The 15,897-nt window shown below is 60.2% G+C and overlaps 1 protein-coding gene across 2 annotated transcripts in view; it reads left to right on the top strand.

The window, feature by feature from the left end:
- WNT3A (Wnt family member 3A) overlaps positions 1 to 15,897 on the top strand; it is a 42,002-nt gene that overhangs the window by 19,798 nt on the left and 6,307 nt on the right. For both annotated transcript variants that reach the window (XM_046665454.1, XM_046665455.1), the window contains exon 3: positions 13,881 to 14,146. In XM_046665454.1, coding sequence (XP_046521410.1) covers positions 13,881 to 14,146 — 266 coding nt within the window. The remainder of the gene's footprint in view (positions 1 to 13,880; positions 14,147 to 15,897) is intronic.

The raw sequence follows: 15,897 nt of genomic DNA, 5'->3' as shown, positions 1-15,897 counted from the left end.
TGGGAGAATGTCGTCACTTGACTGACTACACAGAGCTGCTGGTCAGGGTAATTATGTGGCAGCTCCACGCAGGGACAGCTGTGCCGTGAGTGGGAGGGGTTAGGTCCACAGGGGATGTGGCACATTAGGCATGTGTGTGAGTGTCTATGCATGCATGTACGTGCATGTATGTGTGTTCATGTATGTGTGGGTGTGCGTGCATGTGTACATGTTGTGATGCATGTGTGTGTGAGTATGCACACATGTGTGGTGCAGCTGCTGCCCACAGGGGTCCTGTGCTGTGCCGTGGCTGGTGGTGGTGTGGGCCAGGGTGGCCTGTTCAGCCTGTGCACGGTGGCCCAGGGCCATCTGGGCTCCTGGCTCCCAAGCCCTGATGGGGGTGCTTAGGGATCCCACTCCCCGGGGGAGAAGGAAATGGCAGGATTTCAGGAAGAACGCAGGAGCCTGTCCCACCTAGAGAGGCCACCATCTGGGTGGTGGAGAAGGGCTGTCTCCAGGGGTTCAGGGAGGGAAATGTGGTTTTACTTCTGGACTCTGTTCTACCCCCTGGGCCACACGTCTGTCTGTGCTGTCCTGATTCCCACAGCTCCGCGGTAAGTCTGAAGTCAGTAAGTGGGAGCCCTCCACTCTGGTCTGCTCTTCCAAGATTGTTCCGGCTGTTCAGGGCCCCTTAGGATTCCATGTGCATTTTAGCATCAGTTCATCAATTTCTGCAAAAGGCCTTGGAATTTTAGGGATTGCATTGAATCTGCAGGTTGATTTGGGGGGTACTGCCATCTTAACAGTATGGAGTCTTCTGATCCGTGAACGTGGGATGTCTTTCCATTTGTTTAGGTCTTCTCTAATTCTTCTCAACGATGCTTTGTAGTTTTCAGCGTACGAATCTTGTACTTCTCTGGTTAAATCTATTCCTAAGTATTGTAAGTGGAATTGTTCTCAATCTCATGTTGCTGATGTACAGAAGCGTGACTGAGTTCTAGCATTGATCTTGTCCTCTGCAACGTTGCTGAAGTTTCGTCAGTTCTAACAGGTTTGACGTGTTCCTTGGGATTTTTATGTCATTTGCTAACAGAGACAGTTTTACTTCTGCCCTCCCACCTGGACATCCTCCGTTTCTTTTTCTTGCTCAGCTGCCCTGGCTGGAGCCTTCAGGACGATGTCGAAGAGCAGTGGGCAGAGTGGGCACCCTGATATCCTCCTGGTCTTAAGGGAACAACTTTCAGTCTTTCACTGCTGGCTGTGATGTTAGCTGAGGGCCGTCCTGTTCTTAAGATTCACAGAGCTAGATGTGAGTTTCCTCATCCACATCGATAAATAGATAACATACAAGAGTTTGGATATAATGTCTCTCGGTTCTTTGAATTTTTTCTGAGTAATGTGTGCCAAAATCACAAGTGATCATCAAAAAGCTGTGAAAATCTTTCAGCTCATGACTCAGTCGAGTCCTCTTTCATTCTGTGGGAACAAGGAGCTGCAAGCACCTGATTGGCACAGGTCTTGGGGCCCAGTCGTTATGATGACCCCAGGGCTGGACATGTGCCCAGGGGGTCTAGTGGGAGCCGGTGGTCCTGGAAGGGGAGGCGGGAGAGGAGGTGAGGGTGCTCGAAGCCACCACACCATCTAAGGGCCTGCCCGTTTCCATGCCCCGCGGGACTCATGGACCTGCCTCGGAGACCCCTGGTGCACAGCATTGCCCTCCCTCCCACAGGCCCCTCCATTCTCTTCACATTCCTACGTTGGGTACCATCATCCTCGGCTCCAAGCTCACAGTCCCAAGCCCCGCCAAGCCCCTCGAGCACCTCCTTCGGGCAGCTGTGGGGTCCTGAGGTCTGACTGTGGCCTCTGTGCCCACTCCCTGCCACACTGCCCTTCTTCTGCGTTACCCTCCCCAGAACAGCCAGGCCCTCTCCCCAAGGTGGGCCGGCTCCCTATGCTTCAGACGCCGGCTTCGCAGGCCTCCGCTGTGCAGAGCGGCTGCCCCTCCCCCTCACTGCCTGCATTGGACCCCTGTCAGTCTGGCAGTCCAGTCTCTGTGGTCCTCATCCTCTCCAGCTCCTTCAGCTTTGGGGGACAGCTCCAGGCCCCAAAGCAGCTCTGTGCTTCCCAGCTCTGTCCACTTCTGCCAGTACCGTCACTCTCCCTGGGCCCCGCGGGCACTCATGGGTCTGTGTGGGCCCCGCCACGTGCAGCACAAGTGCACAGCGGGCCTGTGGGCAGTTGCGAGGGGTGGGTGCTTTGTGAGCAGGTGCTGAGCGGGTGACAAAGATGAGCATACGCCTGGGGTCCTGAGGGCCGGCTCCCCTGGGAGGGGCCCCTGAGCTGGATCTCGAGGGTTTTCTCTCTTTCTTTAGAACATGTACACGCTGCTTTCCGGGCCACATGCTGTGTTTTTCACACAGCAGCAAATCCAGTCCTAACACCCACCCCCTGAGCCAGCGCTACGGTCACAGTGAGGAGACCGGCGCCGCAGGGGCCAGGCCAGGACTCTTGAGGATGCCCCAGCCTGTGAGGCGTCTGCAGGCTTTTCTGGGAGTGTGGGCCCTTTTCCCCTGCACCCCCACACTTCCTCAAAAGCCTCTCCGCGAGTCTGAGCTCCAGCAGGCCCCGGGACTCTGGTGCAGCCTCAAAGTTTAGCCCCCTGCCCCCCATGTCCACTCTCCTGTGTCCACCCCCATGTCTACTCCCACGTCCACTCTCCTACCTCTGCCCCGTGCTCCCTCAGGCGCTCCTGCCTTGGCCCCCATGCCCTTACCACTGAATAGGCAGGAGCAAGCCCCTCCCCCTCACATGCCACCAGGGCTGAGAAATGGCCCGATTCCTTGTGGCCACGGAGCTGAATGGCCGGGAGGAAGGAGCCTGCCAGGTACCCCAGAGAGGCCAGCTCTGGGAGGCCATTGTGGAGGCCCCACCTGCCCTGGCTGCACTCACCGTAATCAATCTGATTGGATTAGGGTCAGGGCAACCCTAATCGTGTCAGAGGTCACCGGGCTTCGTGGCAGGGTCCACGGGGCACCTAGCCACCCCTGCTGAGGCAGCCTCGTTGAACAGAGCTTATTGCCGCCCGGCCCAGCCCAGTGTGGACATGTGCGAGTGTGTGCATGTGTGTGCAAATGTGCAAGCTCATGTGCGCCAGCGTGTGTGGATGTGAGAGACAGGGCATGAACTCACACCTCCTGCTTCAAGGCCATTGGCCTGGCCTGGGCGGGGGCTGGGCCCGGTGGCCCCCTCAAAGCGCCGTGTGGAAGGAGGGCTGGGTGCCGGAGTGAGCCTCGGCTCTTGCTTCAGGAGGCGGCAGGACCGCGCAACCCGGTGGTGGGGCAGAAAGCATTTGAAGAATCTTGAGTGCATGGAGGCTGGCGTGATTGCAGCTTATCTGTCCCGGGCGGGCCCTGGCACCTGGAGGGCCTGCTCCCCCGAGGGCTGGCTGACACCCACTCTCGACCCCCACGAGGTGAAGGAGGGAGGAGGCTGCTGGCTGGGGAAGGCGGCTCTGGGTTCAGTGCCAGTAGACACACCTAGAGGAGGCCCAGCCAAGGCTGCACCCCTGAGGAGCTTGGTGGACGCGGCCAGCCCCAGGTCCAGGCCAGTGGGATCTCTGGTGACCCGTGGCTTCTTCAGGAGCTGGGCTCTTGGCCAGGTGGAGCATTTCACCTTAGACAAGTGGAAGGCGCCGCAAGGGTGATTCGCCCAGTGTGGAGCAGGGGGCCTTGGTGCCTCCGCCCATTGGGGTGAGTGGGCAGGCATGGCCCCCAGCTTCATGGTCAATGACCCCTGAATGCTGGGCCCCAGCCGAATCCATCCACTAGCTCCGGGACCTTGGTGCCGGCAGGGACAGGAGCTCTGGGTTCAGTAGCTTGTCCCAGGACCCCAGCCTGGGCCTCAGTGGTTTCCTGAATGAGGAGACTCATCCTGGCCTCTGATCCCAGCACATGAGCCACCATGGCTCCCCGTGGGGTCCCCGGCCAAGAGGACGCAGGACCTGTCCCTGTCCAGGGGTGTCCCCAGCCACCCTGGGGGCCAGATGCCCGCAGAGCTGTGCCAGCCCTCACTATTGGGTCTGCACCTGGACCTCACCCTACCTGGGCAGCTGAGTTGGGGGCCTGGCTGACACCCTCAAAGGACATCCTGTCAGAGTCCCAGCCAGCTCCCTAAGACCCCATGAGCCCCTGGGGGCAGAGTCCGGGGTGTCAGTCAAGTTCTCAGCAGCCAAAGCTGGGTGCCGTCCTCTGCCCACCCCCATGTCAGTGTGGGTCAGCTCTGGGAGCAGCCCTTGGGCTTCCCGGTTCGCCCTGGGCAGCTGGGCTGGGGAGGAGCAGGAGGAGGACACACAGCCGCCGCTCCCAGGCAGAGCCCCTTCCCGCGGCCGGCTCCAGGGGGTGGTCTGCCGGCCTCCCTGCGGAGGGGCCGGCTGCAGGCACGGGGCTGGGGCAGGGCGGCAGGGACGGCACAAGCCGAGGGCTCGGGGGCCCTGAAGGAACCAGCGTCCGGAATCGAGGTTGCGACCCCTGACCCGCATCGGAAAGTGTTTCGGCTCCTCCGGCGGCTGGGGTCTCCCGCTCTCCCGCCTCCCGTATATCATTAACTCTCCCCAGCGGGAGGGTGTAAGGGGCAGGAGAGCGCCGGCCGCCCGCGGCGCCCGCGCGGAGCACAATGTCCCCGCGACGACGACAAGATTAAGCACGAGACAGGAGCGAGACGCCGCCGAGGTTCACACGCCCTCGGAGCGCGGGCCGCAGCGTGTGAACGGCGCGCCCCTCGCGCCGGCCCTCGCGCGCATACCTCCCGGTTGCCATGACTGGCTCGCTATGGCCTAATCGCCGACCGGGGGGAAGTTCACATAAAATGTCGCGGGCCATTGTGGGCCTAACGCGGCGTGGCAGTGGCTCACAAAGCCGGATTCATTAGCCCAGCAGGTATCGGGCGGCCGCGGAGGGGCGCGGGCGCATTCCGCTCTCAGGTGGCCCTCTTTTGTGCGGGCGGCCGCGGGAGCGCCGCTTGCCGTCGCGCCGCCGCTCCCGACCCCGCTTCGGGACCAGGGAAGTCCGGCGCCGGGGGAGGGGGTCCGCCTGCCGCCGGGGCTTCAGCCAGGCCTCCATCTGTCCAGCGGCGCCGCGGGACCACAGTCCCTCCCTCGTGTTGGGGCATCGGTGGGGGCAGAGGTGCCAAACCACCGAGTGCTCCAGAGGTGCCCCCGGCTCCTCTCCTGCCAGGCGGGGAGAGTTGTGCGCGCCCGGGGAGGCGGGGAGGCCGCCAGGAGGAGGGACGGCTGCTGTGCACCGCACCCCCCAGCCCCGGGGCCTCGGGTGTGTGCTGGGGGTGCAAGGTGGGTGAGGGCACCCCAGTTCTCTCCCTGACCCTCGGCTGATGCTCTGTGGGGGCGGGAGCAGAGGGAGGCCCGACGAGGCTCAGCACTGCCGCTGTTTCCCCACCCCAGGCTCTCCACAGGCCCCTTCCACCATCACAGCAGTCGCCCGGAGGAGCCTGCCAGGAGCACCAGGGAGGACTCCCCAGGGCCTGGGCCAGGTGGGGCCAGCTGTGGGATGGGGGTTTGCCTGCACACCTGCAAGAGAGGGGACACAGCAGGACATGCACAGGGAGCATCTCCGTGGGGTGTAGGGTGGTGTGCCTGGGACTCCAGACCTCCAGCCCAGGCAGAGGTTGCAGCCGTGATTGCGAGGGCTCCTCAGAGGCAGGGGGCCTGGCCCCCTGGCTGCACCCCCTCTGCTGACATTGGGGCAGCAGCTGCCAGCGCCATGGGCGTCAGGTCCAAGGTCAGCACTGCCCAGAGGAGAGATGGAGCCCAGGGCCCTGGGGACCTGGGGGAGGCAGACCCAGGAGAGGGAGGGCTGTCCTGCGGGCCAGAGGTCAGCCACGTGAGGCTCCAACTGGCTGGTCCTGCAGCTCCAGGGAGGTCACTCCCCACTGGGGCTGAGTCCGTGCCTGGCCACCAGCTAACAGCAGCTAAGCAGGCCTCTGAGCCCTAGGGCCAGTCACCGAGGACCCGGCTTCACATAGGGGCCAGGCCAGACACACAAGCCACCATGGGGATGGGGGTTGTCAGAGTGTCAGAAACCCCCCACGTTAGCCCTGTTCTCGTCCCTCTGATGGGAGGAGTGTATCAGAGGTCCCAAGAATGAGCCTCAGGGGCCCCCTCCCACACACCTGCTGGGTTTGGCCACTGTCCAGAGGAGGGGCTGCACTGCCTTGGGCCCAACAGGAGCCTGGGGGCTCAGCGAGGGATGCTTTGGAATCAGCTGGGACCCTTTACAGATAGAGATGCCCCTGGAACTGTGGCCCCGGGTGCACTGGTGGGCCTGCAGTAACGCACGGCCCGGGGTGACGGCTGCTGGGGCAGCCCCAGGCCCGGTTCCCTGCCGAGCTTCCCAAGGGGGCTGCCTGGGTAGACCACAGACTGCACATCCCAGGAGCTTGACCTCACATTCAGCGGTCACGTTTGAACCACATCCCCTTCCAGAAATTTCCACTGCCTGGGGTCACCCTTGTGAGAAAAGGCCACTCCAGTGCCTCCTTAGACAGCCCCGGGCTGCCTCCTCCTCCTTATCCAGTGTCAGCCCCCACAGCCTTCCCCTCCTGGGAGAGGACAGGCAGGCATCCCCTGGCCGTCGGGTGTGGGGCCCAGCAGGGCAGTTGAGGTCCCCACTCTCTCGAGGCTGCAGCCACAGAAACAGCCTGGTAGAGTCTTGGGACCTCTTCCCGGGGGTACAAGAACCTCTCCCGGGACCCCGATCTGGGCTTGGCACTGGCTGCTGTGCAGCCTGGGGCCAGTGGCTGACTGGCTCTGAGCCTCCACATGTCCCTGGGGCTGAGAGGGCCTGTGGTGGTGGCTCAGCAGGGAGGAATGCCCTTCTTCCTGTCCAGGCCGGTTCTCTCAGGGGCGATGAAAGGATTCACTGGGCCCAGGGCAGGGCAGCCTCCAGGCGGTGCTCTCCCTTCTGTCCCTGTTGAGACAGCCTCCTGGGTGACCTCCTCATGGGAAGGTCAACCCCAGGACAGAGGCTGCGACCTATTTGTCCACTTAGGACACAGTCCGTGCTCAGTTGATAGTTGACTGGCCAGCTTCATGGTGAGATGTGAAAGATGAGGCCCTGGGAATGACTTTCTCAAACTTTCTTCAACACATGGGACTTTGGAAATATAGCCTCCTTTTCTGAAGCTAAAAGGTCCTTTTCTGAAACTGCGATAGTCATTTTTTATATCATGTAGACATATTTTATATGTCTTACCCTCTCATGAAAAAGTAACAACACCTGACTGTCCTCTTTCAGTCCCCAGATGATCTCTGGTACTTGACAAGCCCATGAAATCTAAATCTGGAAACAAAGGAATTGTTAAGATCCCTGTAGTTCTAAGTTCTGAGACCCAGGGAGGTGAAGTAACCCCCAAATCCCATCATGGGTAATGCTCCACATCCTGTATCTAGGGCTGCACTGGCCTTGGCTGTGATGGGGCCCCACCAGGTGGCTCTTCCTGCCCTCCTCCAGATGCCCAGCTCTCACCACACAGGACTCCCTCATCTGCCCCATCCTCCACATAGATGAATGGATGGGTAAACAGATGGATGGATGGACGGACGGATGGGTGGGTAGATGAAGTGATAGTGGATGGATGGATGGATGAAGGATGGATGGTTGGATAGTGGATGGATGGATGGTGGATGGAGGATGGGTGGGGGAACGCGTGGATGAATTGATGGTGGATGGATGGTGGATGAATGGATAAACAGATAGATGGTAGGTGGATGGAAGGAAGGATAGATCACTGATAGTTTGCATGGACTCAATAAATAATTGCTAATGAGACAACAGCAAGTTTCTGGGAAGATGGTTTCCCAGTCTAAGATGCTTGTCTTACAGAATGAATTTGTCACTCAATTCCCTTTCTTCTTCCTTTCCCAACCCCTGATGGCAGTGTGGGAATAAGAGTCCTGGGCTGAGCAGAGCAGGCCTGAGGTAGCTCAAAAGGCTTATGCAGGCTCCGTTCCAGCGACTTGGTGAACTTGCAGTGCTGGTCGTTAAGCGCCCCTCCCAGTAGCACGTGTCCCCTCCTCCTCTCTTGACCTCCCACAACCTGTTGGGAAGAAGGCATTTTGCTGGTGATGGAGGTGTTTCCAGTCTCACCTCCAAGAGGGGATTCCCCTCCCACGGGCAGGATGGCTCCCCACCCCCACCAGCCGCCTCTGTTGTGTAAACAGAAGCAGGAACCCCTGAGAGAGAACTTTGCTGTGACAGGCGCTGCAGGCTCCAGACCCTGGTCCGAGTGCTGGCTGTGCCCTCCCCACCCACAACCTCAAGGGAGCCCTGTCTCCCTCTGTAAACTGAGGCTCCTGCAACCAGGGGGTCATGACCTTGTTCAAACTCCAGTGGACACCTGATAAAAGCCATGGGTTCTCAGTCCAGAGAAAGGCACCAGTTTTGAGACACTGTCATTCCTGTCATTCCTGCTCACAATGTGAGGAGGGTTCTGAACCCCCTGAAACCTACCTACAGACCACTAGGACCGCCACTGCACAGTGACTCCTGGGCATTCTGGGGTCTTCCTTCTGCATGGCCTCAGAAGGCGCTTTAACTTTTTCTTTGGAAATTGTTGTGGACTTTGAGATGCTTTGCAGGAGAGGCAGCGAGAGTCCTGGCTGCCACCGCCCCCAGCCCAGGCCTCCCTCAGTGCCGACGTCGCACAAACCCAGCTGCATCTGCCAGAACTAAGTCCCATCAGTATTCTCCAAACTCCAGGCCTTACCTAGATTTCACCCATTTCTCCACCACCGTCCCTGTCCGCCCAGGACCCATCCCAGGCCCCTTTGCCCCCAGCCTTGCCCCTCCTGCCCTCGAGACTGGGAGGATTGGGCAGGGCTTGTCTGATGTTTGATGCAAGTCTTTGGCGAGAACGTCCTGGAGCCTCCTGTCAGGAGGCACGTGGCATCTGCCTGTCTGTCTGTTGCTGGTGCCGGCAACCCCAGTTGCTCTGTGAGGGGGTCTGCCCTGCTCTCTAATGCAAAGGTGCCATGTTTCCCTCTGATCTGTCAGGAACTTGGGACTGCTCAGAGACCTGTGTCTTCAGTTTAAAGCCGACTTTCTTTGCCAGAGCGAAGCGTCCTGCATTTTTCTGATGGTGGTCTGGTGGTTTCTTTGCGGAGGCTTCTTCTCTCTGTGAGAAAATTGCTCCAGGGGACCTCAGACGTCAGGACGTTGTCTGGGAGGAGCCCCCCTCCTCATCTGGCAGGAGGGGAAATCGAGGCCCACAGGTGAGGGATGTGCACAAGGTCACACAGCTGGCCGGTGACAGAGCTGGGCAGGAATGAGTTCCTCTTCCTCCAAATTGAAGGGGGAGCCCCTCCAGCCGTCCCTCTCAAGTGCGTCTGGAGGCCTTGGCTCGATAAGCAGGGATCTCCAAGCCCTTGTTCAGGGCAGGGCGAGGCCCCGGCTCAGCTCCCTCTCGGCTTATCTCAAAAGCCAGAGGGTGGGGGTGCAGAGCCAGCCCTGAGCCAGGGCAGGGCAGGCTGGGCCCCGGCTGCGGGGGGTACTCAGGCCTTGGAGAATCGGAGCCCTGAACAGGGCCACCAGAGAGAGTGCCGTGGGGAGGCACCAGGAGTGCCCGGGACATACTGGCTCTGCCCTCCCCCCCACCCCAGCTGCTCTGGGTGGCCGAGAAAGCCACCCCATCCACAGCCCCTAACCCAGGCTCGCTGCACTTCCGGGGGGGGCGAGCAGTGAGGAGCTGAGCCCATCCCTGCCCCCCAGGGAGGGCCAGCCTGAGTCCTTGAGAAGACAAAACAAGGACAGGGACCCTGCTGAGTGGAGGGACAGGAGGAGAAGGGGTTCGTGTCCAGCACATGCTGGCCTTCATTCTCTCGTGCCTTGGGTCAGCAGAAGGCCGCTCTAGGTCTGCCTGTGAACTGACCAGTTGTCCTATGAAAGGAAAATGGGGAGTCTTGGGAAGGCAGCTGCCTGGCTGGACTTTGGGAAAGGGGACGGTGAGGGGAGCTGTCTTGGATCCCTGCAAGGACAAGCTGAGCAGAAAGGGCAGAGAGCCAGCCCTTGGGGTGGGCCTGCCAGGTGGCTCAGACCCTGCAGCCTCCTTGCCCTCCCCTCCGACCAGGCCCTCACTCCCCAACGACCATCTGTGGGACAGGCCCGGGGCCTGGGATTGGAGACCAAAGGTGAACCAGACACAGTTGCACCTCAGGGAGCTTCCAGGCCAGGATGAATCTGGGGGCAGCCAAGCCAGGGGGTGTAGGAGGGAGCCCTGAGGGCTGCCCAGGGCCAGGCATGGACCACGCCAAGACTGCATGGCCAGACCCCTCGCCCTACCCCAGAGTGGGGACAGGGACACCGCACGAGCCTCCAGCAGAGGAGCAGCTGGAAAGAACCGCAGGAAGGACAAGCGTGGCTGGAGGCCAGGGAGTGGCTGACAGAACCCGGAGGGCAGCAGGTGGGGCAGGTGGTGGCTTGTGTGCGGGTCAAGCAAGGACACTGGGGAAACAACCTGAGAAGGGGCTGGGCAGGGCCAGATGGGCATCCGACACAGGACTTTGCCTACAGTGTGTATGTGTGCACACATGCGTGTGTGTGCATGTGTGTCTGTGTGTGTGCATGTGCATGCTTATGAAGTGTGTCTGTGTCTGTGTGTGCATGCATGTGTGCATAGGCATGTTTATGAGTGTGTCTGTGTGTGCGTCTGTATGCGTGTGTATGAGAATGTGTTTCTGTGTGTGCATGTCTGTGTGTATGCATCCACATGTGTGCGTGAGTGTGTGTGCATGTGAAAGTGTGTCTGTGTGTGTGCATGTGCATGCACATGAGAGCGAGTGTCTGTGTGTGTGTCTCTGTGTGCATCCACATGTGTGTGTGTGCGTGTGCGTGTGTGCGTATGAGTGCATGTGTCTGTGTGTGCATCCATGTGTGAGTGTCTGTGTGCATGCATGTGAGAGTGTGTGTGGCGCACATGTGTGGACAGCAGGGAGGAAGCTGGAGGCTGGGAGTGTGGGTCCCGGCTGAGAGCCTCTTCTCTGCAGGAGGGAGATGCTGAGGGCTGGGTTGGACTTACAGGGAAGGACTGGGATGGGCAGGTGCCACCACGGAGGCTGGAGGAGCCTTCAGGTGTGGGCAGTCCTTGACTGAGCTGGCACTAGGAGGTGGATAAGGAACAAATGGGGAGTCCCTTTCTGGGTTAGTGGCTGGGTGACATGGCCCCAGAGCTTCCAGCAAGCAGCGAGAGTCCAGCCCTGCTCTGGACAGAGCCCAGGGAAGACGTGGGTGGCTGTGGCCTGCAGGAGACCGTCAGGAAGTGTTGGCAAATCCACAGAGTCACCAAACGCAGGTGTGTTCACTGCCAGGTGTAGCCGGAGGGGCATGGAGGCTGGTGCAAAGGGCCCTTCCTCAACACATTTCTCTCTGCGTATTCTTTTTTTTTTAAAAGATTTTATTTTTCCTTTTTCTCCCCAAAGCCCTCCAGCACATAGTTTTGGGTCCTTCTAGTTGTGGCATGTGGGATGCCACCTCAGCATGGCTTGATGAGCGGTGCCATGTCCGCGCCCAGGATCCAAACTGGCAAAACCCTCGGCCACCGAAGTGGAGCACGTGAACTTAACCACTCGACCATGGGGCCGGCCCCTCTTTTTTTCTTTAATAATCCTTTTTTTTTTTCCTGAGGAAGATTCACCCTGAGCTAACAACTGTGCTCATCTTCCTCTATTTTGTATGTGGGTTGCTGCCACAGCATGGCTGCCGATGAGTGATGTAGGTCGGCGCTCAGGATCCAAACCTGAGAACCTGGGCCACCAAAGGGGAGTGTGCAAACTTAGCCCCTCGCCATGGGACTGGCCCCCCTCTCTGTGTATTCTTGGTATTGGAGTAAATGTGCTTTTTTCAGTGACAGGAGTGGGTGGATGTGAAGGAAGCTGTGTGGGTGTCAATGTGTGCACATTGCCAGCTGGAACCCTGTCTCGCTGCTCCCCTGCCTCTGCCTGCCTGGGCTTTGGGGCACGCATGCTTGGCTGCAAACCTGGGAGCAGGTGAGCTCATGCAGGTGGAGGAAGCATGGGGAGCAGCCCATGGCCTCTGCTCGTTCCCCAGAGTGGGGGAGCCCACCTGCCTGTCCCCCTCCCAGGATAAAAGTCCCCTGGCATTGATGTGGGGTAAGGAAGCAGTAGCTCCCTCCCCCCCCCCCCCCCGCAGGATGAGAGTGTCCTGAAGCCCAAGGGGGCCCTCAGGAGCCACAGCACGGCCCAGGCCTGCTGGTGTCCAGGTCGGGACACGCAGGGCACAGGTCTCTCGCCGGCACAGAAGGCACTGCGGTCCTGTCCCCGCATCCCTCCTGTTGCCTCTCCCTCCTGTGGCCCAGGCCTAAGGAGAGACAGGAGTCAGAGCCAGGGCAGATGGGGTACAGGGCCCCACGTGGCGCAGCAGAGATGCCGCAGGGTGCACCGGCAATCAGACCAAGCAAGGTTCAGCCCCAGGCCTGCGGGACTCCAAAGCGCCTAGCGTTTTCGCCCAGGTCTTTAAAATGCCTGCCAGTCAGCAGGGAGCTCCATGAGGTGGGCCTGCCCATCATGCTCCCTGCTGCTTCTCGCAGGGCTCGGCAAACGCAGGTGCTCCACCTGCGGAACGAGCCACACAGGACCCAGGCAGCCCCACACCCTCATCCTCCACCCAAGTGGATCGTCACTCACTGCCCTTTCAGGGACGTTTGCACACACCTGGGAAGCTCAATGCGTTCGTCCTGTCTGGGGCCGCCTGGCTGGGAGCCCGGGTCTGCAAAGCCCAGGCTGCCCCCGGATGCCCAGCACCCCCAGCCTGCCCTTGTGGGCTCTCCGTGTAGAACACCCTGCCCACTGCTTTCCCTCTCTCAGCTTCCTGCCTGTCCTCGAGGCCAGCTGCTCTAGGCTTCTGTCTACTGGGGTCAGGCTAGCCCCACCAGGAGCACCTCTCCAAGGCAGGTCGCCCTCGATGCCCCACACACCTTGTCTGATCCTGGTCGGCCTCACCGGCTTCTTCTTCCCAAGCTGCAGCCCTCCCTGACTGCCCTTCTACAAAACCAACGCCACTTCTCCTGACTCAGTTTCCCAGGTGTGGAAGGAGGAGGCTGCCTGAGGGGGCCTGGGCAGTTCCAATACCAGCCTCTAGGGTCAGCGGTGGCCTGGACACTGACCTCTGGAGGGCCCCCTGCAACCCTCAGCATCCCCAGGCCTGAGCGCGTGGGGCCAGCACAGGGCGGGCAAGGTGCTCACTGGAGGCCACTGGTCTTTAGAAGGTTCCAGAGGAGGCAGCCCTTCAGCTGGGCCCCCTGGTGCCTGGTGGCCAGGGTGGACAAGGAAAGGGTCGCCATGCCCCACATCACGTCCCGGGCTCATAGTTTACGCCACAGTCTCACCTGTTGGTGACATTTGGGAGCTGCATTCTGGCTGTTACAAATAAAGCTGCGGTGACATTTGCTCCCCAGTCTGGCCTGGACGCCGGTTTCCTGCGGGGTAGACACCCAGGACACGAACTGCCGGGTCACACAGTGGGTGTGATGCTTTTAAGAAGCTGCAACCCGCTTTCCAAGGGCGGCACCAATTTCTTTCCGGCCAGCAGTGAACGAGGCTCTGGTTCCCCGGGCCTCGCCAGCACGTGCTCTGACCCGACTTCCTGACTACAGCCATCCCGCGGATCCCCGTGAGAGTGGCGTCGGGCATCTTTTCCTGGGCTCCAGGGTCCTCGCTGGTGGACGTGCACCCTCTCGCGGCCAGCTCTGCCTCTCCACTCGGTTACTGCCGCGTGCCCGGCGTGGGGACCCAGGTCTCGGCCCAGGGAGAGGCGGCGCATAGCGCGCCCACCACCTGGCCCTGCCGCGCCCGCCAACCGCGTGGCCTTTCTCCGCAGCCACCAGGGAGTCCGCCTTCGTGCACGCTATCGCCTCGGCCGGCGTGGCCTTCGCCGTGACGCGCTCGTGCGCCGAGGGCTCGGCCGCCATCTGCGGCTGCAGCGGCCGCCAGCAGGGCTCGCCAGGCGAGGGCTGGAAGTGGGGCGGCTGCAGCGAGGACATCGAGTTCGGCGGGATGGTGTCCCGGGAGTTCGCGGACGCGCGAGAGAACCGGCCGGACGCTCGCTCCGCGATGAACCGCCACAACAATGAGGCCGGGCGCCAGGTAGGTCCGCGGCTCCCGCGTAACCCGGCCCTGCGCGTCCCCGGGTGCACAGGGAGACCCCTCCGACCACGGTCCTGCGGCTCTCGAGGGTGTGCCCCAGGAGACCCCTCCAACCGTGCCTCTGCGCGTCCTGGGGTGTGCACGGGGAGGGGACCGCGCGCCTGGGTGTCCCGCTGAAATAGCTTTCTGAGCAGGGTGTATGCCCTGGTCCTTTGCAGTGTGTGGCCAGGTCGGGGCAGGATGGCGGGCTGGCGGAGTGCTGTCTATGGCGGCAGACTGGGGGTCTGCTCACCTCCTGCCCAGGGCTGTCTGAAACACATCACTGTCCAGTTGCTCCACGAGGTCCAGGGCTTTCCCACAGGGTGGCAAGCCCACCTGTGGAGCTGGGGTCACAAAGAAGGTGAGACAGGACAAAGGCCTGCCCTGCAGGAGCTCCTACACATCCAGAGAGGGAGATAGCAACGCTGCTACGGAGCAGTGTGGGAAGTTCTAGGATGAGGAAATGCACCAACTCAAGGTGACCCTGTCAGTGGAGGGGCCAGACCCAGGCCAGAGGCGGGTGAGTGGAGATGTGCAAAGTAATTGGCGCTTATCTAGGCAGGGGGCTGCCAGAAGAGCCCCAGGCAGCCCAGAGCTGAAAGACTGCACACTGGTCCTTCTGGGTAGAACGTGGAGAACAGGGGAAGAAAGACAATTTTGGGATGGACTGGCTGGCAGGGACCAAGCTGTGGAGGGCCTTGTGAGGAGTGCTGGGAAGGACAGGGTCTGAAGGTGAGTGGGACTGATGGGGCCCAACTGCTGATGGGAAGCAATGTGTGTAGGGTGGGAGGGGAGATTTAGTGACACAGAGATGGCACTGGCCTTGGCCAGTGGAACCAGGGGATTGCAGAGGGCTGAAGGGTGAACAAGGACCTGTGACTTACCACAACAGGGAACTAAGTGACTGTCCTTCCTGAAGACAGGGACAAATGCAGGGAGACACAGAAAGCTCCCTGACACAGTCACCTGACTTATTGCCAGGAGGGCCGTGCAGTAAGACAGGGGGACAGTCTTCAATGAACGGCGCTCAGTCGATTGGATCACAATACGGGAGAATTAACTTTGACCCCTACTTCACACCATATACACAGTCAGTTACAAACCCAAATGGGAAAAGTAAAAGAAGAACATTTACGAGAAGACATAGCGGAACATCTCTGTGGCCTTGGAGCAGGCAGAGGTTTCTCAAACAGGCCAAAAAAGCACTCATGATGAAGGAAAAATGTAAGAATGTGAACTGTATAAGAAGAATATGTGTGCATGAAAGACACCAGCATGAGAAAGAGAAGACAACCCACAGGGGGGAGGCGCTCACCGAGGCTCTCACCAACAGATTCCCAAGAGCCGTGGAACAAAAAGCACTCTACAAAATAACGAGAAAAAGACAGATAACCAGGTAGAAAAGCTGGCTGAAAAACGGAAAGCCTCTTCACGAAAGAAAATGTAGAAATGGCCAATAGATACATGAAAATGTGCTTGATATCATTAGTCATCAAGGAAATACTGCTGGAGTCTACAACCTGGGGAGGGAGAGGGTAACAGCTGGGACAGAGCATGATGGGAGAGGACTCCACACCCTGGGGAGGGAGAGGGCAACAGCTGGGACACAGCATGATGGGAGTGGAGTCCACACCCTGGGGAGGGAGAGGGTAACAGCTGGGACAGAGCATGATGGGAGTGGAGTCCACACCCTGGGGAGGGAGAGGGTAACA

The sequence above is a fragment of the Equus quagga genome, chromosome 7 (genome assembly GCF_021613505.1).
Source record: "Equus quagga isolate Etosha38 chromosome 7, UCLA_HA_Equagga_1.0, whole genome shotgun sequence".
Classification (NCBI taxonomy): domain Eukaryota; kingdom Metazoa; phylum Chordata; class Mammalia; order Perissodactyla; family Equidae; genus Equus; species Equus quagga.
This window is presented reverse-complemented; position numbering and strand designations above follow the sequence as displayed.